Consider the following 25223-nt stretch of genomic DNA (forward strand, 5'->3'; position numbering starts at 1 on the left):
GTAATAAAACATTTTGTTTAATAATCGATAATTTTCTAGGCTTTCGTCAATAGGCGGGTCCACACAACGAGCATACGCGAGAAGTAATTTCCTCACGCACAAAACGGCCGAGGCACGTCTACACTGGCCGTTTTGTGCGTGAGGAAATTGCCTCGCGCATATACTCGCTGTGTCGACTCGCCTATTTAGTTACAAAGAGACGTTATATTATGAGCGCCGGTAGTAAACTTTGATGTATTTCCATTTGCCTCCGCCCTACGTGACCACCGCCATACATGAGGCGGGGACAGATGGCAATGATCCATACGAATGCACCTGTTCCCATCTGTGCCCGGCGGACAAAAGGGAATACACCTGAACTTGACATAGAATGATTACCTGCACCCCTATTTTACTGCCGGATTATCAAGATTCCACTGTATGTACTGTCAAGGTATTGAATATCGATACGGACAAAGTGACAAAAATATGTATACACGACCTTATTGCCTATATATTAAGGTAGCGTGTACATATTTTTTGGCATTTTGTCTAAGACACATTCGTCAGATTCCTTTTCCGTCAGAATAAATTAGAGCCTATTTTTTTTCGGACGAAAATGGACATTTGGTCAGATTCCGCTTTCGTCAGAACAAAACCTTTCTTTGCTTGTTTCTTTTCCAAAAACATTTCCTTCACAACTTATCTGAGAGCTATTTCTGGGCGAATCTAACCTACGAGCGAGATAGGTAGCTTTTTTTCCCCAAAGTGTAATGTTTTCACGAACATCGCACTAAATCAATAGGTAGGTAGGTTAGGTAGCTTCAGATGTCCGAAGGGCAAACCGCATAGAAATAGGAGCCCTGCGAAGCGGGGTCCGTCTAGTTAAGTTGTGAATGAAATGTTTCAATTATTCGATCCACTGGTGGAGCATATTAAGAGATGCAAGTATCACAGGATAATTCCAAACCTCCACGCCAAAGTTAAGTTTTTTCTGTCCAAAGGGGAATTTCGTTTTCGTCCAAAAAACATGCTATAATTTATCCTGACGAAAAAGGAATCTGACGAATGTGTCTTAGATCACTGTACTATATTTATATCGTGCTAAAATAGGATTTATCGTAGTTGGGCAAGAATAAAAAGCACAGCTGTTTGATAATTTATATTTAATACAGAACTGAAAACATCTTCCTTATCTCAAATCAATTTTAGGTACCTGTTACAACTTATGTGTGGTTCTTGTCTATAAAACATGGATAATGTATATTCAACTTTCTCAGAAATATATACCAAAAGTATACTATTTTTGCTATATACTTGTGACTGTCCTCAACTAAAACCAAAGTTGCACAGAAACCGCCATCACAGCGGTGACGTCATAATATAATATCTTACACTCGAATTGAAACAACGTCCAAATGCGTAATACTAACCTAAACCTTACCTAAGTCCATACATACGAGGAATATCGAACGCCATGGGCCCTAAAGGTCGGTGCACATCGGATGCTGGATGCACATGCCACGCAGGTGGTGAGACATCTCCAATGAAGATTTATACATTACAACGCGCACGCATCCGGTGTGCACCGTCCTTAATCCAACCCTTCAGCGCGGCTAGCTACAAATTACTTTCATACAAGTTTGGCCCAAAAATAAGTTTTCTTACTTGTATGGCTTCTGTCCCTATAGATCAGATGTATAGGGGCGGGAAAATTGCTCATAAAAGAGGCGTGTTCAGATATTTGTAAGCACATTGGTTGCTCCAATATAATCTTACGAAGACTGTACTACAATTATGAAACCATTATGTCTCACTTACGCATTACCAAATTCTACAGCAAAGAGAATTTGAAAAAGAGGTGGATTTTAAAAGAACATTTTGTAGCTTCAGTAAATTAACTACCATCTTTCGATACTTCTTACTCGAAACGATGCCACCATACCTTTGATCTATTAGATTAGATGGCGCCACTTTTTGATATTCAACAAATTTAACACATCAGTGAAGAAATAAGGATCAAAGTCAAATGGCGTTCTAAAAGTTTCAATCATGTGTCGAAAGATGGCAGTAAATTTACTGTGGCTACAAAGTTTTCTTTGACAATCCACCTCTATTTCAAATTCTCTTTGCCTACAGCTAGCCGCGCAAAAATATATCTGTTGAAATTCTAAAAATAATTTTAAAATCGCAATCGTATCTTGCCACATCACAATCGCACTTACACTTAACTGTTTTTGTATCCCAGATACTGAAATAACAATTTGACTGACCAATGTACCCAGTTATCCTGATTTTATACCAATTTAAATCGAGGAAAACTATTATTTCATTACCTGGGAAATAAAAACAATGATTATAATTATTAATGTTAAAAGGTGCTAGCATGCGCATAAGCTAGATGTCTATCGATGTCTCACTTTCGCATCTCGCAAACTGTCTCGCGGTTCTTAAATAAATATTTATCTGTCTATTGTGTATGGGGTCCGATTTCATATAGCTGCAGTTATATGAAGTTACAATTTTAGGAGTAAGCAGGCAACATTGCTGTTTTACACCTGCGTTTTAATAAAATGGGCTACTGGGTTGAAATTGATTCCTGGCGTGTAACATGTAATCACTGTCTGTTAATAATATAGTTGTTATAAGATGGGACGCTGGTATCACCTTATCATCTGTGACACCTAATGTGAAATGACGTTCGATTTTAACCGAAGTATCCAAATTTAAATATTAACCACAATAAATATTGTGAGAGTCTAGATTTTAAAATACTTTTTTCTATCAACGCACGCTAACACCTGTTTTTCCCCGCATCATTTACAAGCTCATCTTTTTTTGGAACATGGAAAATTTTACCTTAGACAAGTTTTACTTGTATTTTCTGTATTGCAATGGTCTGAATACAAAAATTCTCATTAGGTTGCCAATTACAATCAAAATGAATTACAAAAGGGCCAATTACATCCAGCCTTGCCGATATCAGGCCTGAAGCACAGAATAAGTAATAGTACTGCCGTACAGAAAGGAAACTTCCCACAAAACCGAGGTTTGACAGCGATTCAGGGCCAAATCATTTTGTCCCTTTCTAATCTATGGAACTATCCCTTTCAGATCGTATCAAAATTCATGTAATTATCTTATCTGTGTTGTACACGCAAAGAAACGCCAAGTTGTGCCAACCTTAATAATCGCTCGGAGCAATGCTGAGCCGAACGGAGCCGAAAAAACCCGAACGCTCAAGTTTCCTCCCCCTGCCCCAAGTCAGTCCCAATGTCGGGTTTTATAACCGTTTTCCGTTTTACGGAATAACAGCATATCGTTAATATTTGAAATGTAAAAAAATGCTTCATATGCAAACATATCAAACAATGAATATTTTTGGCAATAGAGACAAAGTATTTTTTACATGTTAAATATTGTAAAAGATGTGCTGATATTTGGCGAAACGGAAAAATGCCCTTGCTCGGGCCCGACGTCGGGACATTGGGCGATAGCGAGTGTAGGTGTACTTTGCCCTTAAGACTAACACATGAATGCTCAAAAATATTTGAACATCTTTAATGTGTTGACAATTCATGTTCAGATGTTTTTGAGCACCTTGTGACGTGACTGTACTTCCCAATATTTCTACAGAACTAAAAGCTTTATGGGTATTGTTAAAATCATTATTACCGTGATACTGGGAGCGTCATAATATTGCGGATTATAATTTTTGGTTTTGGCTGCGATACGCATCAATATTTACGTGATATTACTTCGACATACTAGCATCGCGTTAAAATAGTGGTAGTGGAAATACGGTTCTAATGAATACAGTTCAAACCCAACAGGCGCTAGTTCTACAGAAATGAAAGTACTCCCTGTCACTTTTAGACTTTTGTCTCCAGTTTCAAAACAAGTACAGCGTAACGCTTGGAAATGACTTCCTATCCAACATGACGCTGCAAATAGCGTACGGATCTACCGGAGACCTGTGGACTTTAATTTGCTTATTACATCTATCCGGTTGCCAGACGCTCTCTGCTGAGAGGGATCGAGAAAGGCATATGTTATTTCTCTATCGCAGTGTTCAGTGACTGTATAGATGTAAGAGGCCCTTGTGTTTAAAGGTTACTTATAGTCAGTCAGTGTGGATGCAGTCAGGCTGCGGGCGGCGTGCGGGGCAGACGCGCTCGGAGGTGCCGCGCGCGCGCTCACTCGGCCTCGGCCGGCGTGTGCCACGTGAGCCGCTCCTCGTAGAACGCGATCACCTGCGGCCGGGGACATCGCTGTCAGTGCTGATGTGGCACTTTATGGGTCACACACACGTCTCAAATAAGAGAACCTGAACTGTAGTCAAGTCATTATATTAATCAGGAATCGGAACTGGTTTTTTTTGCAAAAACTTCGAAATAACCATATATATCGGTTTATTTTATACTCCAAATGTAGGACTTGGTTGTGTTTTTAAATAATGACTTCGTATTATTAGATTGCCCAATAGAAATGAAATAACAAAGAAAAAAAAAATACCGTTTACCGATCCCTGATATTCATATTTTGAACAGAAAACAGAACTCATAGAGATGGCTCCATAACTCCTCTCCGTAAGCTAGGGTCTATAACAAGTCATTGAAAAAAATAATTTGACCCTGCTACTCCCCCTGACAATAAAGCTGAAGCCCTTGCTCACCCTAACCACTTGATTCTGTACCCAATTACAGGGCGAAGTAAAGCACATTATAAATAAATGATTGTACTCCACCAGTACCTGCTCAATATTGACGATGGAGATAGTTAAAAAAAAGTGGTCACCTGCTGCGGACACTTGACGTTAGCGATCTTGGCGGGCACGAGCTCGGCCTCGTCCGAGTCGGCCCACTTTATGAGGAACATCAGCTGCCCCGTCGCATCGCTTGCACCTGAAACGTTATGAATGTTAATCGTAAACATTCATCAACACATTTGGTACAAGGAAATCAAACACAATTCACACATCTTTCAACAAACTGCACTGTACTTTTGATTAGGCACAAGGATAAAATTTTCTATTTGGAGGAATTATTCTAATTGTAAGAAAGTGTAAATAATAAGCTGTATATAACTTATATAAATTGCATTGCAGCAAAGAGTCGATTAATAGTTCTCACTGTGACGTCACAAATTATATTGTTCCACTTTTGCCTCTCTCACAAACACGAAGGTCTCTTTCTCACACAATTACTGCTTGGAGAATTACTGCTGTATGGTAGGATCCTATAGATGTGCTATACGCGTGCGCCCCTGAGGGACTGAACATACGCACTGCGGCAAAATTATAAACACGTTTTAACCTTTCTGACAAAATACCTAAAACAAGGTACGTAATTTGGTCGGGTTATTTGTTGCCCACCATAAACCATACTAAAATTTACGGTAGGGAATTATAAAAAATGCGACTGTGACAAGGACAAATAATAATAGCGCTTTCTCTGCAATTCCTACATAAGAATATCCCGTTTAGTCATTTTCCCTCACTGCTCATACAGTTATACTAGATTCATGGCTAGGAGCAGTCATAAATGTCACAAATTAAGTGACATACCGCTGGTCGCGCGTAACAACTAGTATTTGCTTACCGATAATCTTCTCAGCCTTGAGCCCCTTCTCGAAGCCGGACTTCTTGTCATCCTTGTCCTTGTCCTTGCTGCGCTTGGCGTCGGTGCCGTCCGCGGACGACACGGAGGCGCCGCGGGACTTGCGTGTGTCCTCACTGGATTCGCGAACACGTTTCTTGGCTCTCTCCTCGGGCTTCTTTGATTTCTGCAGATTAATTGTTTAGTGAAGGTTACAGTACGCATAAATCATCATGAATCGTTTGATGAGATAAAACCATGCCTCCAGTATTAGTTTTCTATGAAAGAACCAGAAATTTTTTTTGAAATAAAAAAACCAAAATCAGTATCGGGAGCATGACCTAGTGGAGAACCCCAACTCATGAGCAGCGCTTGGTGATCATAAAAGTAGGTGTAGTATGGTGTCTACACACAGAATATATTTGAAAATCATTGGAAGACTTTCCATCCCTACTTACTCCTCTAGCGCAGCAACCTAAAGTGTGTCTTGGCCTCCAACATGAATGCTCACCACTGATCCCAGTCCTGTGCAGTTTTTCACAAGTCTTCAACCTGGAGCTCACGCAGATCCATGTCCACCAAATACCTACCCACCCATACCTAGGTTGAGCAACTGGTCATCCCAACCCGACTGGGCTTGCTGTCGGTTTTCTCACAAAGCTTTTTTCATTGCCCAATCGCCTCCCATTTGACTCCCACCAAAGCCTTTGCGATTTGTCACACCACTGTGTTTCCAAAGACTTTCCATACAGGCATACATATTTCAACAAGCTACAATTACTTTTAGTTTGGTGCAACTTGTCATATTTTAAATCTTCAAATAGGAGTGCACAGAAATTATGCTTACAAAGGTTGTTATATATCTTACCTCCTTTTCCTTGCGAGCATCTTCAAAGGTTTTGATGAGCTCCGCACAGTCAAGATTGTCTTCCGGCTCCCATGTGCTCTCTTCCTCTTTGTAGCCCTTCCACTTCAGCAGGTATTGGACCTGTCACAGACAAATGTATTAACAAATTGTCAACATCTTCACCAACAGATGCCTAGCGCAACTAGCTGGCCATCAAGTCATTGAGCTAGTTTCCCTCCAGCACTAGTTTTCATCCACTTGATGGAGTAGCAACTATTTTTTTTTAAGGATATAGATATTGATCAGATTTTTTTCATCAATTGACAGAGGAAAGAAGGTTGACATCACATTGAAAGAGGGTTGACATCAAGGCCTTCTGTTCTTGGCCAAGCTCATGGCCTTTTTAATTTGAATAGCAAGAGTGCACTGGAACTGGTTTCACGGTGGTATCAGATGGGTATATTTAGGGGTACTGATGGAGACCTTGCTTATGTAATCATGTCTGTCAAGGTGTTTTGGCAGAAAAAGCCTTGGCAGACTTATATATTCCTGAAATGACTGTCCAAACCTAATAACTGGAATGGTTTTATGGTGGTATCAGATGGTTATATTTTGGGGTCCCCATGGTCATGTTTGAGAGCGTCTGCCAAGCACTTCTGGCAAAAAAATGCAGACAGATTTCGCTTTTCTGTGTATACCAGTAAATTTCTAACTGCTGCCATAGCTATTATTTCTGTATCAGATGGGTTAAATAAGCCCCCCTGTTTTGCACCGTAACTGGTCTTCTTTTTTGTACTTTCAGCAAGTTCGTCATGGCAGACTATCAAATGAGGACTTAGCATCACTTTTATGGGAAACCATTGTGCATTCATTTCATTTTGGAGTCTGGTCTTCTACCATGTCTTGTGTCTACAATTTTATCTTATATTGACATTATTCTTAATAATTATTAACCATTGAGCCGCAAGGCCCGTCCTTAGATATATATGTCAATGTTATTAACAATGAAGACCAGCATTTTCACAAAAGTCTAATGGTCCAAGTGTTGTTATTACTACATGGCTATTCTGATCTTCATCACTTTCACAAACCGCGTTAATTCTCCACTTTCACATCGACGGCCAAGGCCACGGCCTTTAATATAAAACTAAAATTCATAATTAGGTATGCCTAAAGTATTTTCGGTGTACTACCTTCCTTCACATAAATGTTTATAATAAATAAACACGAGTAAGGGTTGAGGCAAGACTGACAGATAAGAACGAGGCCTAAAAATTACAATAAACGACCAAATCGACAAGCCGGGCTCTGCCACAGTAAAATAACGAACAGATAGTACTAAAGGATATTCTAAAGTGAGAGGTATCAAGTAAGTTGAGCTTCTAGAAAGACTATCGCAAACGCCTGCTCCGAATATTGCATAAAATAATTAATGTAAATTCAGATGACCAACCTTGCCCTTAACCACGCGTCTATCCAGAACTTTCTCCACTACATATTCTTCCTCGCTGGACTGGTCACTGCTGTCACCACTCTTTTTCTTGCCCATTTTGATGTGAATTTCTACAAATAAGGAAAGTTTAATATTCTAATATTACTATGCAAAGCCGGCACGGCGTCTGTTGAGACAAAATGGCGCTAACGTACGTAAAGTAACGCTGTGGCGTATGAAAAGTTGCCATGAAAAAATCAATTAATAAATTAGAATTAAGCTATTCTTGCTTTTGTTTTAGACTTGCTACGTGAACAAATATAACTCAAAATTATCTAGTATAATAACTCATTGTCAAATCGTATAATATCGTCCTAAAAACAAATGAACACATTGAATACCATAGTCTTTTTATTTATTCCTTACGTGGCAACACCGGTATCCACAGATAGGTAAAAAAAAATCTCATAGAATAAGATACCTGGGGGCCAACCGCGAAAAAGGAAATTCGCAAATTGCGGGGATCTTTGTATTTTACCCTCACTAAGACGTAATTAGAGTGACAGAGAAAAATACCCGCCATTGACGATCTTCGATTTTCGCCGTTATAGTTATAGCCCTGGGCTAAAACTTGGAGAATTTAAAAACTGGAGACGCCTTGACTGTAATTTTCTGTACAAAACAGTCTGCCGATTTTTGCGGGGAAGGGGTACGTCAAATATATGGTTATTTCTACGTAACATACAAATAGCCATGTCAGATAAACGTCAGTCCATACAATACATATGACCATTGGCCGAGCTTTTCGACATAGGGGTAAGCTCTTAAAGACGTCTCCAGTTGTTAAATCCTCCAAGGCTAAAAAAAGAAAGATCCCCACAATTTGCAAATTTTGGTTTTCACGGTAGGCCCCCAGTTTACGTTTACAGTTTACATCTTTCTCTTTTACTCTCACTAAGACGTAATTAGAGTGACAGAGAAAAATGCCCGCAATTGACGAATTTCGATTTTCCCGGTAGCCGCCCAGTTTCTTCCTCGACCTCAAATTAGACTTGACAGTTGACATGTGTTGTGTAGCTAATATCACACCCAAGATCAAGATACCTTTCTAGCTTTATTTTATCAAAACAATCAAGGAAATTGAGGGCATAAAATTGGGATTAGTAGTTTTGTTTTTAAATATATTTTGACGTTTGTTCTATGTGTTTGATTCATTTAATTTCTGTGAAATAGTGTTCAAACTTATACATAAAAATAATTACGGGACGTGCGAGAAGAAGATGGAGCGATAATCAAACGCAGGAACTTCACGCATGTTTCATTCAGTTTTTCGTATCAAAACATCGCGCTATCGCAGCGCGCAGTTTTCTCGCTATCTGCTAGAAGTAGTGTTGTCGAATTTGCGGTTCAGTATTTTGTTAGACAAAATATATTTCGTGTTATTTCAACTATTATTAGCAACAAGAAAGTGTTATAGTGTGGTGTGAACGGTTTGGTTTAAGATAAGTTTAACTGTGAAGGGACAAGTAGAACTACTTAGGTATACATATTAGTATTGTGTTGATTTGAGTGGTTTCTGCGACTTACGTCACAGCAGCCGGCCAATCGTCCGCCGCCGTGGACGGCAACAGGCTGTTGAGAAGTGGTTTTGATTTTGGAACAATTCGTTGACTGTAATCAGATGTTGATGTATCCGCACTGAACTATGCTCCTGAAATGCACCGCGGACGGGAGACGGATCAAAGTGAACGGACCAGGGCAGGGAAATGTCGCGAGAGGTAAGTTTTGACATTTTATTTTTGTTTATTTATAAATGTATTGCTCTCTTTCTATTTACATAGGTACTTTAATATTTTCAGTATATCTATAACCTACCTACCTATATAGTTTGGATAATATTTACCGTTAAAACGTCTGAAAATCTTTCTGTGTACCTGCTTTGTACACTTTATTAATGGTATTATTATTAAGTTGATATTAACTCAATTTTTATAACATATAAAGGTATTTGGGGACAATCTTACATAGATCGACCTAGCCCCAAACTAGGTAAAGCTTGTACTATGGTTACTAGGCGACAATATGTATACATATGTATATAGATTAATACATACTTATATTCATAGAAAACCCCCATTACTGAGGAACAAATATCCGTGTCACACAAATAAATGCCCTTACCAGGATTTGAACCCGAGACCATTGGCTTCATAGGTAATTTTTTTAATTTAATTATTACTACAGTAACGGCCAATAATATATCACCTCCATAATCTTATGGTAAAACTTTGTTTTTATTTGTCAGTGATTTCCACTTTCCACCTCACTACTTTTGGTAGTGTAGTATTAGGTAGGTAGGGTAGTTCTTTGAGTGAGCAATAAGAAAAATTGGTCTCAAGTAATTTTTTTTCATAGGGGTTTTTTGGTTTTATACCATGGGCTAGTAAAACCCGACAGATTTTAACCACACATTTCTGAGAAAAAAAAATGTTGTATGAGTTTTGGTCATCAACCAAAAAAAAAATATTTTTGCAGAAATTTTTTTTTGTTTTCTGCACACAATATGTTATTTCTTTTGGCAAAAAAAAAAACATTACAATGGACAAGTAGTTTTTTTATTTACAGATAAAAATTGCGAGTTTCCTTTTAACTTTAATGTCAGTCAAGTATGTCTAAACCAAATCACATTATGGCAGGGTTGCAGCCAAAAAGGCGTTTTTGGTTTTCACTAAGTTATTACAGAAACAAATTTTCACAAGAATTGTGCCTATCTCTAAAACAAGATCGAGACCAGAAAACTTTGTATGACATTTTAGTCTCTAAATGCGGTCAAGTACACACCTCTAAAATCTGTCAGGTTTTACTAGCCCATGGTGTACATTATATTATTATAGTCAATTTAATTATTTTATTAGAGCTTTTTAGTAATATGCAGTCTCCTATTTACAGTATTTCATTGCAGTAGTCATCATATTTATATAAAATGACTAGTGAAATATGCAATTTACAAACTACCTATATTGTTTACTCTATAAATGATGATAAAAGTTCATATAGGTATTAAGCTTTGACCCGTTATTTGAAGCCTTACATAAGTAAATAATTTGAGAGTAGCGAACTTAGACAAGGTAGCAGTTTAGAAGTTGATTAGGTAAAAATAATGTTTGCATAGTAAGTAGTTATTACCTAGACTAGCACTTTTATTAGATACCTATGTGTTTATGTATTATTTAGGTAATTTTTATGTACTAACTTGTATCGCTCAAATGGTTCTTCTTGCATTCCATAAGGACTAAATCGAAGCTTAGAATGATAATGAAAGAATTAGTATTAGTAGCATTGACTTCTGATCATCTTTGACATCACATGAAGCCAGGCCAAGTGAATGTAGGTAATTAGGGACCACCCAGAGAAGAGTACTTACTTACCAACATATTAGTGTCACAATTATTTGTAATGTATATTTATTTCAATTATGGTTGTAGATATGTAGAGTACTAGGATGCATTGTATTGTATTATGCTTGCTTGCCACCATCACGGTATAAAAAAACCCTTTTTTTAAATACTACGTCGATGGCAAACAAGCATACGGCCCGCCTGATGGTAAACGGTTACCGTAGCCCATGGATGCCTGCAACTCCAGAGGAGTTACATGCGCGTTGCCGACCCTAACTCCCTTGTTCAGCTCTAGCAACCTTACTCACCAGCAGGAACACAACACTATGAGTAGGGTCTAGTGTTATTTGGCTGTGGTTTTCTGTAGGGTGGAGGTACTTCCCCAGTTGGGTTCTGCTCTAGATCAGGAATGACATCCGCTGTGCTGTGCCCTACCATACTAAGCGAGATGACATTCACAGTGCCCATACCTCTCTTTTGGACGTAATTTAAGGACATACCCGGGTCCGGGTCTATACACAGATAAAACTTTTTTTTATAAAGGTTTCTTGGGTACTAGTGTAACTATAGTTATGCACGTAGACTACGATGAAATTTGCTCTAATAACAGGTAAATAACAATACTCAGTACCTATGATATAATTGCTTAATACTAAAAAAGTGGTCTTCTAGAGCTCACCAGTCAGAGCCAGGTTTTACACGATAAAAAAAAATCACTGGCCTCTTGCTCTATTTGTCTAGATTTCACTAGAAAAATACGATTCTAATGAGCGATTTTAATTTCTACGCTTACGATTTTTCTACCCTCCTGGCACGGCCGGCACTCGGTATAGTCGTTAGCTTTGTAGCTGGCCCCTAGGGGCTAATCCTTTGTCTATTGTTAACTAAAACCGCGCGTGCCACTACCTGCAAAAAAGGGTCGTATATATTCTAATTGGCATCAGAGCGCGGGCTAGTCCAACGCTCAAAAAACAAGTGTAGATGAGGCCTCCGATAACGCGCCTTTGTTATATCGAGGACACATTTTAGACTGGATCGGTAGCGTTCGACTCGCCGGCACTCAGTAACCGAAGAGGACCACACAAGAAATCGCAAATTATTTTTCCATTTGTTTCGCAATAACCGGTTAAAGTGACCTGACCATTTTTTATGCAGGTAGTGGCACGCGCGGATTTGGTTAACAATAGACAAAGGATGAGCTGCTAGGGGCCAGGTACAAAGCTAACGACTATATCTTACTTCTTACATATTTCAATGACACTACGACTTTGTGAGTCTTGGTCTCCTCTACTATCTTCCTCTAGTTGTCACGATTCTTAGCGACTTTCCTGCGTTTGATGCACTTTTAAATCTTTCCAAGATCTAACTCTGTAGATACACTTCTGTACGGTCACGTCTGAAAATATCGATACAAAAAAAGTGCCACAAATATGTATTTGGGCGACTTTATTGCCCATATATTAAGATAGTGCATACATATTTTTGGGACTTCTTTTCGTATCGATATTTTCAGACGTGACTACCACCAGTTTGACACTGACATATTCGCTAGCGTGTACGTAACTAACTTTCTATGCATCTCGCTCGTACTCGCATATTAGTGCGAGCGAAATGTATAGAAAGTAAGTTACGCAGGCGAATATGTCAGTTTGACACTGCTAAGAAGTCGTTGCCAGGCTAATACTGTTTAAAAATTTGCTCGTCAGATCCGTCGGCTGTATCACTAGAGTCACGCCAAGCTGGCAGCGATTTTGACAGCCGAGACAGTGCAAGTGTTATTTTAAACGTCAAACGTCTATGAAATTATGACGTTTACTTAACACTTGCACAGGCTGGGCTATCAAAATCGCTGCCAACCTAGCTTTTTTTTTTTTTTTTTTTTTTTTATCCTACGTCGGTGGCAAACAAGCATACGGCCATAAGCAGTCTCCGTAGCCTATGTACGCCTGCAACTCCAGAGGAGTTACATGCGCGTTGCCAACCCTAAACCCGTCCCCCCTCATTGAGCTCTGGCAACCTTACTCACCGGCAGGAACACAACACTATGAGTAGGGTCTAGTGTTATTTGGCTGCTGTTTTCTGTAAGGTGGAGGTACTTCTCCAGTTGGGCTCTGCTCTAGATCTGGAATGACATCCACTGGCTGTGCCCTACCACACAAAGCTAGATGACATTCACAATGCCCATACCTCTCTTTTGGACGTAGTTTAAGGACGTACCCGTAGCTTGGTCTGACTCTAGCTATTTTATACAAAATTTCTACTGTTATAGTATAGGGCCGCTATGCAGGGTAACGAACGATATAAAGTATAGCTGAAAATATCTAAATGAAAATTAGACATGTGTACGTGTTTTTTTTTCTATCGAGCCATCTTTAATCTAATGAGATTTCGTTTGGAGTCTACCCTTGCAAATATACGTCTAGGCGTGAATATTTTTATGTCATTTACGTTTGATTAAAACCTGTATATTCAATATCCATTGACGCAAACAAAATTTGATATAGAGGTGGATTGTCAAAGCAAATTTTGTAGTCACAATAATTTTAGTGCCATCTTTCGACACATGATTCAAACTTCTAGAACGCCATTTGACTTTGATCCTTATTCTTCCTCTGATACGTGTTAAATTTGTTAAATATAAAAAAGTGGCGCCATCTTACCGGGCATAGGCCAAAGCCGGCATCTTTTCGAACGATGGAAATGGATGGATGGATCTTTTGGAATCATTGTGTCGAAAAATGGGAGTAAATTTACTGTGGCTACAAAATTTACTTCGACAATCCACCTATATTTCAAATTCTCTTTGCCTGACGTAAGCATTTTACCATCTCTCCTCTCGCATTAACGTAGTGAAAATAAATCTGTTAGATATAAAAATGACCTTTCCAGAGAGCATATACGATGCTGATGGCCCACAAATTATTTATAGGTAATTATTATGTTCGAAACTCAAGCGTCATACGCCGTCGAGGCACAAATAATTATAGAAAAACAAATACCCGTCGACACATTGATGACGGTCAATATTATTGATACGTAGATCAAAGCGTTCCAGATATCCAGTTCCGGCTCGAGATAACAAACAAACTTATCTTCCCCGAGGAGCTTGAAAATATTTAATGTGATTTACTTAATGACTTATCTTATTAGAGACCGATTAATAGTTAAATGCATTACGTGTAAAACTTCGAATGCTAACTGCGGTTTGTGGTTTACGAGATCTTTTCAAACGAAATGGGACTATGTTGTTGGTTGATAAGGGCTATTTTTGAGTGAAACCTTATGGCTGTAGTGCTTTATTGACAACCGACATTCTTTTACCTATTGCTTGAAAACAGTACATTTAATAGAGCTAATAAAGTTACATTCAAGATTTTGTGCGTTTAAGTTTGTGCGTTAGTGCAAGATAAACAAAAGAACAGAATGTTCCGAACATTATGCATAATCTGGATATTTTAATATGATGTTGGTACAATGTTTACTTACGTTGAAACAGCTCCCTGGTATCCGCGTAGGTTACAACATTATATAGGTATGGTTATTTATTTCATTACGCTACCTATGAATATCTATATCTATGTAATGACTCAATAGTTCAATTCAAATACTTGATACCCGTTCAATGTTGTAATCGATATATTTTCATATTTATGATAAAAGGAAATGAATTGATTACTAATTAATGCAATCTTAATATGTATGTGATTTAATTATACAAAGAAGAGATACCGTAATAATAAACACTAACAACAACCAGAAGTAGAAATTATTAATGAGGTGTGTGTGTAATACAATGCTAAAAATTATACGAAGCATGTTATGTTATATACTCGTAACAATGTATATAACTAAAACTATACTTATACATAGAAAACATGCATAACTCAGGAACAAATATTTGTGATATGATAAACACACAAACATTGTTGATTTCAATCAAAGTACCTATTTTATTTCTGAGCATATATACTGTATATGTATATTACCGTCTCCTTATCTTCCTTATGAAAAAGTACCATTGTAATCCATACTTAACAATTGCACTTCGTTATTAAATCTAAACAAACCTCGAAATATTATTAAAGACAGCTTCAAGTCATCAGTATCTGTTCAAGTACCCGCCTATCTAACTAATGTATTATTTCATTAATAGATGCCATTCCAGGAACCAGTAATTATAAGACGAACAAAGGCGCGCAATATATAACGCCATCTAACGGCAAACCGTAACCGTAATTCCAATTATGCGTCCGAATCAAAATGATCATATGATGTTTACAGTTCTACAATTAGTCGGGGTCCTTCCAATTCGCTCGGCGAGCGACCCATATGTTATCTAGGTGTTATCGCGTGGGTCAGAAGCGCCCGTGCACTTCGTTCTGGCCTTTATTTTAGCCACTTACCTAGCATATGCGAGTCGAACGCCTAAAGAAACCAGTATAAATACACTCTCTGATCACGCCTAGTTGCTATAAACTTCAAAGTTGCCGTTACACTGGTTGTATTGAGTGTTTATCTTGCCTAGGCTTGATAAGTTATGAGAATACACGGCCTGTTTACCGAGCCCCGGGCATGCGTTGAGCAGATGACATGGCTCGCACCAGTTCTCTCACCTGATGCTTGATTACTCGTGACTTAAGACTTGTGCTTGCCAGACTAAATAGGAGACGCGGAGATTGACAGTTGAATAGCGTCTTATCCAATTCTGGTCGCGATAGTGTTGTTTTAAAACAAAGACAAGCAGAAGTGTTATATTTGTGGGAATCTCTTATTTGACTGAAAAACTACATCAATTGTTTTGATTTGATACATAAATCTATTTAGTTTTAAATATCTTACTAGAGGTAGCTGTATAATAAAAAGTACTTGCCCGCTGCACAAACAGTATTTATAAGCGTATAGGTATAATCAAGAGTATTTATAAAACTGTTCTCAGTAGAGTCAATGACATATAGTGCTGCAGTAGCCATACAAAAGGGAAGCCAGTGATAAGATAGCCAATGAAGGTTTGAATAAGAAAAGTCGTTGACCGACTAAATCGGTCAGCCAGTGCTATACGAATGATAATCGATTCAGACTTGTTGCATGTGTGCTGCGCCGTATTTGCATGAGCAATGAGCATATAGTGCCGAATAACTTGTGTTTAAGGACATTTGAATATGTTTGTTTACCTTTTGGTTTCGATAGACGTATCATTATTGCCATAATATACATGAAACATTAGTTGTTTTATACTTTCGAATCTATTCAGTTGCTTAATTTGATTGACATACTTGTCCGACTTTTGATTTTTAGTTGCAAAAAGTAGACAGATGTTTAGTCGAAAGTAATGTTAAAATGTAGGTTTAATAAGTTTATTTATCATTATTAACAGTGCACTGGGTATCACTTAGAATAGATTAAGTCCCGTAACAGATGTAGAGATAAAATACCGGTCAAGGCTTTCTCCGACACAAAAACTGTACTTGAGCGATCTGGATTTATTCTAGGAAGAAACCTGGTTTGTTATAAAAACTTGACGCGTGCCTGTAAAAGTAGAATGCATTTCCGCCTTCTATGCGTTCACTGCAGAGGTGGTTATGATTTTGATGATGTATGTGTGATACCCTCAATTACTAATGACTCAAACAGCTTCAAAATTGTAATGCAAAAAATGAATGAGTGAATCATCAAGATAAACAAGTGGTTAAATATTTGAGAAAACACATTTTTTCTCTTTAGGGGCGTTTATTTCCGAAAATAATAACTTTATAAAAAAAAAATTTTTTTTGGAGACCTTATTCATTTTAAAAGTCAAAATGGATAGCCATACATACCATTGCGTTAAACCAAAAAAAAAAATTCTATGGGATATCTAGGCGACATCCCTTTTACAGTACCCTAAACATATTTTTTTTGTACTTTTTGGTTTACCGATTTGTTGCTATGCATGATATATGTATCCTATCCATGCCAAATTGCAGCTTTCTAGCACTATTACCGATCAAGGAGCAAAGTCGCGAACCGCCGGACAGACGGACATGGCGAAACTATGACTACGGAACCCTAAAAAAGACACAGTTAATATTAATTTCTATACTCTGTATCTTTAGGTATTTAAATAAAAGTCAACAAATAATTTGTACATTTTCGGGTAGTTTTAATATTTATTGGTTAACCAACCAAATACAAAACCGCTTGGATCTGTCACTGAACGACCTGACATTAAACCTACATTATTTGATCATGTAATGTTTTCATCTACCCTTAACTGGCTTAAGGAGTCATTTGAGGGTAGATTTTGTTGACCTTTTTTTAAATACCTAAAGATACAGAGATAAATGTTGTACCTACCGAGGTGTGATCGATTCAGGTCATGTTTACAGTATACGTTAGACATTATGACTGACCTGACATTGGTCCACATGAATAGTAAACAATGCCATGTAACTCTGGTTCCACCGTACCATAGGGTTGTGAGTTGAAATCAGGTTCTATACTCTGTATCTTTAGGTATTTAAATAAAGGTAAACAAAATCTACCCTCAAATGGGTCCTTAAGCCAGTTGAGGGTAGATGAGAACATTACATGATCAAATAATGTAGGCTAAAGTCAGGTCGTTCAGTGACAGATCCAGGCGGTTTTGTATTTGGTTGGTTAACCAATAAATGTTATAACTACCCGAAAATATACAAATTGTTTGTTTATTTTTATTTAAATACCTAAAGATACAGAGTATAGTAATCATAATAGGTGTAATACAAGAATATGTAAATTATATATCGTTTTGGCTTTAGGCGACTTCTCACAGTCAAGTTGTTAATGTTAACCCAGAAAACGTATATGTTTATTATAATTATATATGTAGTTTACCTGATGAGTTTCAATTCAACATCAGATGAGTACATCTAGTACAAGTAAGCCAACGAGTGTCTAGTTTTTTACACAATCTACCAAAATAACAAACGGGTAACCGATCCCGACAGGAAACCAAAATTGGTCAAGATTAGAAAGTCCTCCTAATTGGAAATAACTCTCATTGACAAAGATATATATGTAGTATTAAATTTTAGCGCTAAGCGAGAAAAAGGACTTATGCATCCTTATAAGACTCATCACAAAGGCTGCGACTTCAGGCAAACTATCCGTTCCTAGAATGAATAACTACTACGGAGATAGAACCCATAGGAAGAGAATTCTATACCTACTGAATAGTTTGCTTCAAGCCATAAGACGTGAAAATAATAAGACTAAATCAAAAAACATTTTCATACATTGTAGTCATTTATTGCCTACTATAAGTAATTTTTTATATAACTAGAGACTGGCGACCCCACAGTCAAACTTGTTGTTGAGTTTTGTGGGGCTACGACTATTTTTAAGAATACCACTATATTTTAATAAATAAATGAATAAATATAATTTGTGACCTTCCGCAATCCGACATCGGTTTTGTCAGACACTAAGAATTCGGTACATGCTCTAAATAAGAACCGGTTATAAATTGCGATCAACAAATCAAAACTTCATGAAATACCTACGAGAATTTTGACTGTTTCTATTTGAGCAGAATGCGTGCGCCAGCCTCGCGACGTGCTGTATCAGTATATTATCACTTACGGCAGTATCTGTGCTTGCGATAATTTGTTCTATTAGCGTACGTCTGATAATTGCGCCGCCTGCGATGGATCACCGATAATATCGGTAATTCAACTATCGCACTTATCATTATAGATTTACAATTTAACAACATTTATTATAACATTCATCACGTGGTTCGATCACTGATCTTAAGAATTTTTGACAAACCTGCAACACTTTTAAGTCTCGTATATTGAAGAAAACAGAACACTCTTAGCTAAGAAGATGACCATTGTCTACATCTTGTGTGTGGTCGTTTTATGCACAAGTTCAGTCTACGTTTCCTGTAGTAAGACTTGGTGCAATTTTTTGACGGTTTATAATTTTTAAACATTTATGTTCTAAAGTGTTTTATTAAAATAAAAAAATAAAATAAAAAAATTTCTTGTTGCTCTTTGTCCACATTTTATCTAATAGTGCAATGACAGCTTATGGATCGTAGTTGATAGTATACTACTTGATGAGTACATTGAGTAGTAGAATATACTGTACATACAAGTATAGTAAGTACATGTAACTGCCTCTGGAAACAAGGCTGCACTGTATTTATTTACTGCAACGTAAATGCAATATTTTAAAACATTATGTCTACATATGATATTCAGTTGCATAAGGAGGGCTCGCGTAACGGACTAACGGCCTTCGGCGTGCCTGACATCGTATGTTTTACATAAATATGAATCAATAACTGGTAGCCTGCTTAAACCTTGATTAGATATTTGTTTAAGTGACACTTAAATTTTTTAGTAGTCGCCTCTCAATTAAGAATATAAATTTAGCTTTAGGTACCTACTTAAAAAATAATTTGGTACTAAATATTGGACAAGGTTATGTTACTAATCTACCTTAATAACCTTAGGTGCAAGACATACAACTTCTTCTTTTGCAGTATCGTAAAATCGGGTCCTTTTAACCCAACATTGACCAACTAAACATGAAAATCACATACAAAAGATATAAATAAAACATAAAAACGTGAACGGTTAACTAAAACCAACCAGATGATAATGTACAATCATTTCAAATAATACAAACATGCACCGAATTAATCCTAATGGCAAAAGTTACCCTCAGGACTAATTCAATTCATTATTATTTTTAAGATAAGTGTGATCTCATTTTTGTTAGTTTTAAAATAAAAACGAATGCGTGTGTAACTTTATTGGTCTGTAATATGCCTACTTGAAAAATAAAGTAATAAAAATGTAACCCTACTTTACGGTACTTACCTAATTCCTGTTTTGATAATCTACTACGGTTTTTTGGTCTAGTATGTTGAACTACTAATTTTAAAAAGATGAGGTAAACTTTCAGTTGACCTTCAACGGCTTCAACCGTTACTGTTACTACTACATTTTAAAAGGGCACAGTTTCGTTGACAGTGGATATTAAAAAAACGTCAATTATGTTGTTGGTCATAAAACGTTCCGCGTAAAAAACTGAACTGAATCACTAGGCCACTTCACTCACTTCCTGATGCTGCAAATAAGGAAATATGCTACTAAGAAAAACTTGAACATCGAGATTACATCGGGAACTATGAACGCTCGTCTACTACACCACGCATTGTATCTTTTTCTATGAAAAAAAATGAGAATATTGTTTCACAAATGGAGTCAACCTTATAAGTTGAGATCTATTCTATAAAATAGATATTTGAATAACCGATGATTGTGCTGGCTAGATATCTTGAAACACGTAAAGATAAACCTTAATACCAAGTATTTTGTCCGTTGTGAATGTATTAATCTAAATTTGTAATGATCAATTATTGTATATTATTTTATCTCCATATGCCACGCGTTTGAATTTGAGTTATCTCAAGATAGGAATTATCATACCTATCGTCAATAAGTTATAAATACAGCCAATTATAAATATATAGATTCTGTACTGAGATGTATATTTAGTCTAAGTTTTTCCTCTCCCGACATCCCATTATTCAGTTCATATTGGGTTCCTCATTATATTTCTATGTTATATATGTATAATAACGAAATTAGCGAAGAATACAATAGCAATAGGCGTTGCCTAAGACCTACACGCGTTTTAAGATTGATGCCTTAATTTTCCTTGTCGCTTTTCTTTTTCATGTAAAAACAAAGTAAAAAACTGAAAAGAATCAAAGTAAAACAAAGCCCAATCTCATAATTGTTACGGTTTTAACATAAATCAAAATTTGTGTTGTTAATGTAATCACTTTCTCATCGGTGACGAATTTCTAGTCCCCGATCTAATTTCATGATTTACTTCAGTCCAAGAATGCGGACGCTTTTGAAGTCTTGTGATGGATCTGTTTTGCGCACACGTAAAATTTCTGCCTACCTCTAGTTTACGCATATCGCGTAGGCGAAAGAGAGACGACTAGTGTTTTATCATTGCGAACTCTCGTGCACATCAACCTTGACCTTGTGATCGAGCTATCAAGCTTAGCGTTCTTGAACAATTTGCAATGTTGACACGATACTTGATTCGTAGCTACCTATTGTGGTGTTAGGTCTTTTCTACCACTACCAGAAGCCTATTACATGATAAAATATAAGCTAATACTATTAGTGATTTTACAAACAAAATCACTAATAGAGATCTGAGCCCCTAGTGTAAGTTTATTTGATTTCGAAATGTGACGTACGCGTTTGCGTTTAGTCTCATTTAGTATGGGATTTAGACACAGCGCGCCAAGCGGAACGTTTGGGAAACTCAAAATCCCATACAAAATGAGACTTAACGCAAACGCGTACGTCACGTTACGCAATCGAATAAATTTACACTAGGGGTACTGGAGCCGATTTTTTAGGGTTCCGTAGCCAAATGGTTGAATTTCGAGCGCTCGATTTCGACACTCGAAAATTTGAAAGAAATTGGGAATCTAGTTGTAATAAGACTCGTTTTCAATTGTACTAGTAGAATTTAAATGCCTAAGTAGTATTGGAGATAATTGAAGGGAGCCACACGAAATAGAGCGCTCGAAAGCTTATAAAGCGTTTCATAATGATATCTGATATGTATATTTTTTTCCTTCATACTATCCTTACAAGTACCTAGCAACAATTAAGTGTATCCGTATCCAATGATATTAAATAAGTATCCTAACTTCACGTGGGTTGGCCGTCTACAGTTAACAACAGTGACAACGACGTAACAATAGTTAGGGTTCCATAACAAAATGGTTAAAGTTATCCTAGTTTACAATATTCCGCCATTCTAAATATTCTTGTAGTGTCATTGCCTTAATAAAACTATAAAAAATGTAAATGTAAAGTGTTGGTAATGACCTGTGACTTTTTCCAAACTTTCTCTAATTATCTAAAGAATTTAACACAAAATTTGTTGTCCGCGATATGTTTCTATGACAGTGAATGAGATAATTGTGTTGTGTACTGCGTTGAAGAAACTGAAAAGAAAGGAAACACTCTGAGCACTTTTCCAGATTTTATTAACAGTCGGTCTGAAGACTTTGCTAAAGTGCCGCTAATATCGTCTTACTAGCTTCAGAAAAGCGACTACTGGATTGGGCAAAGGTATCTTTGCTTCGTTGAAATGATATTATTTTAACCAACATGAGATAGGGTACGAGTCTTTTAAATCTTGAATTAAATAGGTATTAAATATTACCAAAGAGAATTAAGAAGACCAAGAGTGCTCACTCCATACAACAAAAATACTATTATTTTCGTAATCTACATCTAGAGTCAAGTAGCGGAACTCTCAGTACTGCTTCTCGACAATAGATATCGCGGCAAATAAAAAGTCTAATGCTCAACTATTTTAAGCTAATATCATAACTAGAGTAACCGGAACTCAATTTTTAACTACATTAGACTTTTTGTTTGCCGCGACATCTATTGTCGAGTAGCAGTACTGAGAGTTCCGCTACTTGACGCTAGATGTAGACTACGAAAAGAATAGTATTTTTGGTAACAAAACCGTTGTATGGAGTGAGCACTCTCGGTCTTCTTAATTCTCTTTGATATTACGTAAGCCAGATATATTACTTCAAATTATAAATATTCTTATCATTTTTGTAATTTGCTGACATGTTTATTAGTTAATTAAGTTTGTTTGGTATCAGATTATTTGTATGTGTTTTGCTAAATTTATCTTTGTGACGCAAACCGCACGACTTGACAACCAACTTCCCAATTGTTGCGCGAACATATATACTATGTTTTTAATCGGCTCAAAAATGTGGATAATCTCAAAAAATATTATGTATTACCAACTGCCAAAGCTAACACAACCACTATTATTTCATTTATTACCATGCAACATGCAATCCGGTTAACGGCAAATAAGCCAATTTTTTCTTGTCAATCTTTAATTGTTGTCACAGTTTACCATTCCTTCCTTCGCTTTCCAGAAGTTCCACCCTGCGCTAGATTTTATTCCACTTGTTCAGGATCACCATTTCGATTTTGGAGTAAACCCTTATGCCTGGGAAGACTGAGGTTAAATCTAATCGCTCATTGCCAAAGTTTACATTCATCACTTCAGTCTTAACACTTTTATAATACTCTTTAGCAGATATATAGCAATATGATAATCTTTAGCAGATGATAGATACTACGTCTGATATAAATAAATGTACACAGAAAAAAAATAGTTCTCCAGCCAAGTAAATACTCTTGTGTCAAGACATTTTGTGTTTCCTATATAAGGAAACAATAAAATTCTTGCGTCAAGATATAAAATATTTCAAAGTTTATTATTTAAGCTAAAAAATTAAATTCTCTATCCGAGCTATAAAAAGTTTATTTTAAAAAGGCTTATTATTCTCACCAAGAGCGTTTACGTTTTGTTTTAAGTATTGTATTTTTTAAATTAAACCTAAATGTCTTAGTGCAATACTTAAAGAACTTGTGACAAGAAACTTTGTTTCTTGGGGTTAGATACTCATAATTGAATTGAGAATTATATTTCTCCATAAAACAAGAAAAAGTATTGGTTCAAGAGTGCGTTACTCAATGTGAAATATGATATTATTTATATCTAGAGCTGAAATCTCTTAGCGCCAGTTTAGTATGTCTTGAATAAAGTATGAATTTTCTTAAACCAGCATGGTTTTCGTCATTCGTTGAAATCTTTGTAGTTTTCAATAATCCTCTTCATCTTCTTCCTCGCGTTGTCCCGGCATTTTGCCACGGCTCATGGGAGCCTGGGGTCCGCTTGGAAACTAATCCCGAGAATTGGCGTAGGCACTAGTTAAACTAGAGGCCTTATTGGGATTAGCCCGGTTACCTAACGATGTTTTTCTTCTTCACCGAAAAGCGTGAATATCAAATGTTCGTACAGAAGTTCCGAAAAATTCATAATGTACGAGCCGGGGTTTGAACCCGCGACCTCCGGATTGCAAGTCATACGCTCTTACCGCTAGGCCACCAGCGCTCTTGTCCCCTTCATCAAATTTATTGATACTATTTTATGTAAAAGTCTCAAACCAAAGTTTTGGTGCTTTTTCTTTTAAATAGCTTTGGCTCTTGACTGTATATTGACAACATCAAACCAAGAATAAATCGCTCTTGCGTAAAAACTTAAGTCTCAAAGCAACATTTTGGTGCTTCTTCTTTGAAATAGCTTTGGCTCTTGACTGTAGGTTGAGAACATCAAACCAAGAATTTATCGCTCTTGTCTATAAACTTAAAGTCTCAAAGGAAAATTTTGGTGCTTCTTCTTTGAAATAGCTTTGGCTCTTGACTGTAGGTTGAAAACATCAAACCAAGAATTAATGGCTCTTGTATAAAAACTTAAAAGTCTCAAACCAAAGTTTTGGTGCTTCTTTTTTTAAAAAGCTTTAGCTCTTGACTGTAAATTGAAAACATCAAACCAAGAATTAATCGCTCTTGCCTAAAAACTTAAAAGTCTCAAAGGAAAATTTTGGTGGTTCTTCTTTGGAATTTGGTAATATTTTTGGTTTGAGGTAGAGTTACTCAAGATAAAACCGTTTTTTAAGAGCGTGCTATATCTCTTTCTAAGAATTTTTCTTCTTGCGGCGAATAATTAATATCTTAACTCAAATCACTACCATTCGCTTTAAAAACGTGTAAAGATAAAACTAAATAATTTTTATTCTCCTTTAAAAAATTATGTTGTTTTTAACTCAAGACATATTTATTGGACTAAGCAATTTATTATTTTATTTAAGCAACCGTGCGCAAGAGAGTTTTGCGTTTTGAATTAAGATATCTTTTTTATCTGTGTATTATTTTATTTTGATACACATACACAGTCCGAACTGTGTGGTGTGTGCTAGTCCAGCTTACACTGATTAACAAATTATTAACAAACTTAGTACCTACGAGTATCTAATACAAGTTGAAATTTTAACCATCACATCAGTCACACTCTGCGTA

General features: G+C 36.7%; 2 protein-coding genes across 3 annotated transcripts in view; one reads left to right on the forward strand and one right to left on the reverse strand.

Annotated features, from left to right (window-relative positions):
- Window positions 1-1128: 1128 nt before the first annotated feature.
- LOC133518494 (chromobox protein homolog 5-like) lies at window positions 1129-8084 on the reverse strand. Its single transcript, XM_061852212.1, has 5 exons — window positions 7877-8084; window positions 6445-6564; window positions 5580-5763; window positions 4777-4883; window positions 1129-4232 (listed from the first exon to the last, which is right to left on the reverse strand). Exons 1-5 carry the CDS (start codon window positions 7970-7972, stop codon window positions 4176-4178), a joined length of 564 nt encoding a protein of 187 aa, XP_061708196.1. The 5' UTR covers window positions 7973-8084; the 3' UTR covers window positions 1129-4175.
- Window positions 8085-8861: 777 nt separating this feature from the next.
- Window positions 8862-25223, forward strand: part of LOC133518478 (uncharacterized) — a 103498-nt gene continuing 87136 nt past the window's right edge. Inside the window, exon 1 of one of the 2 annotated variants that reach the window (XM_061852184.1) lies at window positions 8862-9633. In XM_061852184.1, coding sequence (XP_061708168.1) covers window positions 9561-9633 — 73 coding nt within the window. In that variant the 5' untranslated portion in view covers window positions 8862-9560. The remainder of the gene's footprint in view (window positions 9634-25223) is intronic. The other variant, XM_061852186.1, reaches the window with a different exon arrangement.

The sequence above is a fragment of the Cydia pomonella genome, chromosome 5 (genome assembly GCF_033807575.1).
Source record: "Cydia pomonella isolate Wapato2018A chromosome 5, ilCydPomo1, whole genome shotgun sequence".
NCBI lineage: Eukaryota > Metazoa > Arthropoda > Insecta > Lepidoptera > Tortricidae > Cydia > Cydia pomonella.

Bases quoted from the DNA above. Each gene is read 5' to 3' on its own strand.
- LOC133518494 (XM_061852212.1), bottom strand. From the start codon at position 7,972: ATGGGCAAGAAAAAGAGTGGTGACAGCAGTGACCAGTCCAGCGAGGAA. The intron at 5,764-6,444 runs GTAAGATATATA...ATTAATCTGCAG, and splicing joins ATGCTCGCAAGGAAAAGGAG to AAATCAAAGAAGCCCGAGGA. The intron at 4,233-4,776 runs GTGACCACTTTT...CCCCGGCCGCAG, and splicing joins ACGTCAAGTGTCCGCAGCAG to GTGATCGCGTTCTACGAGGA.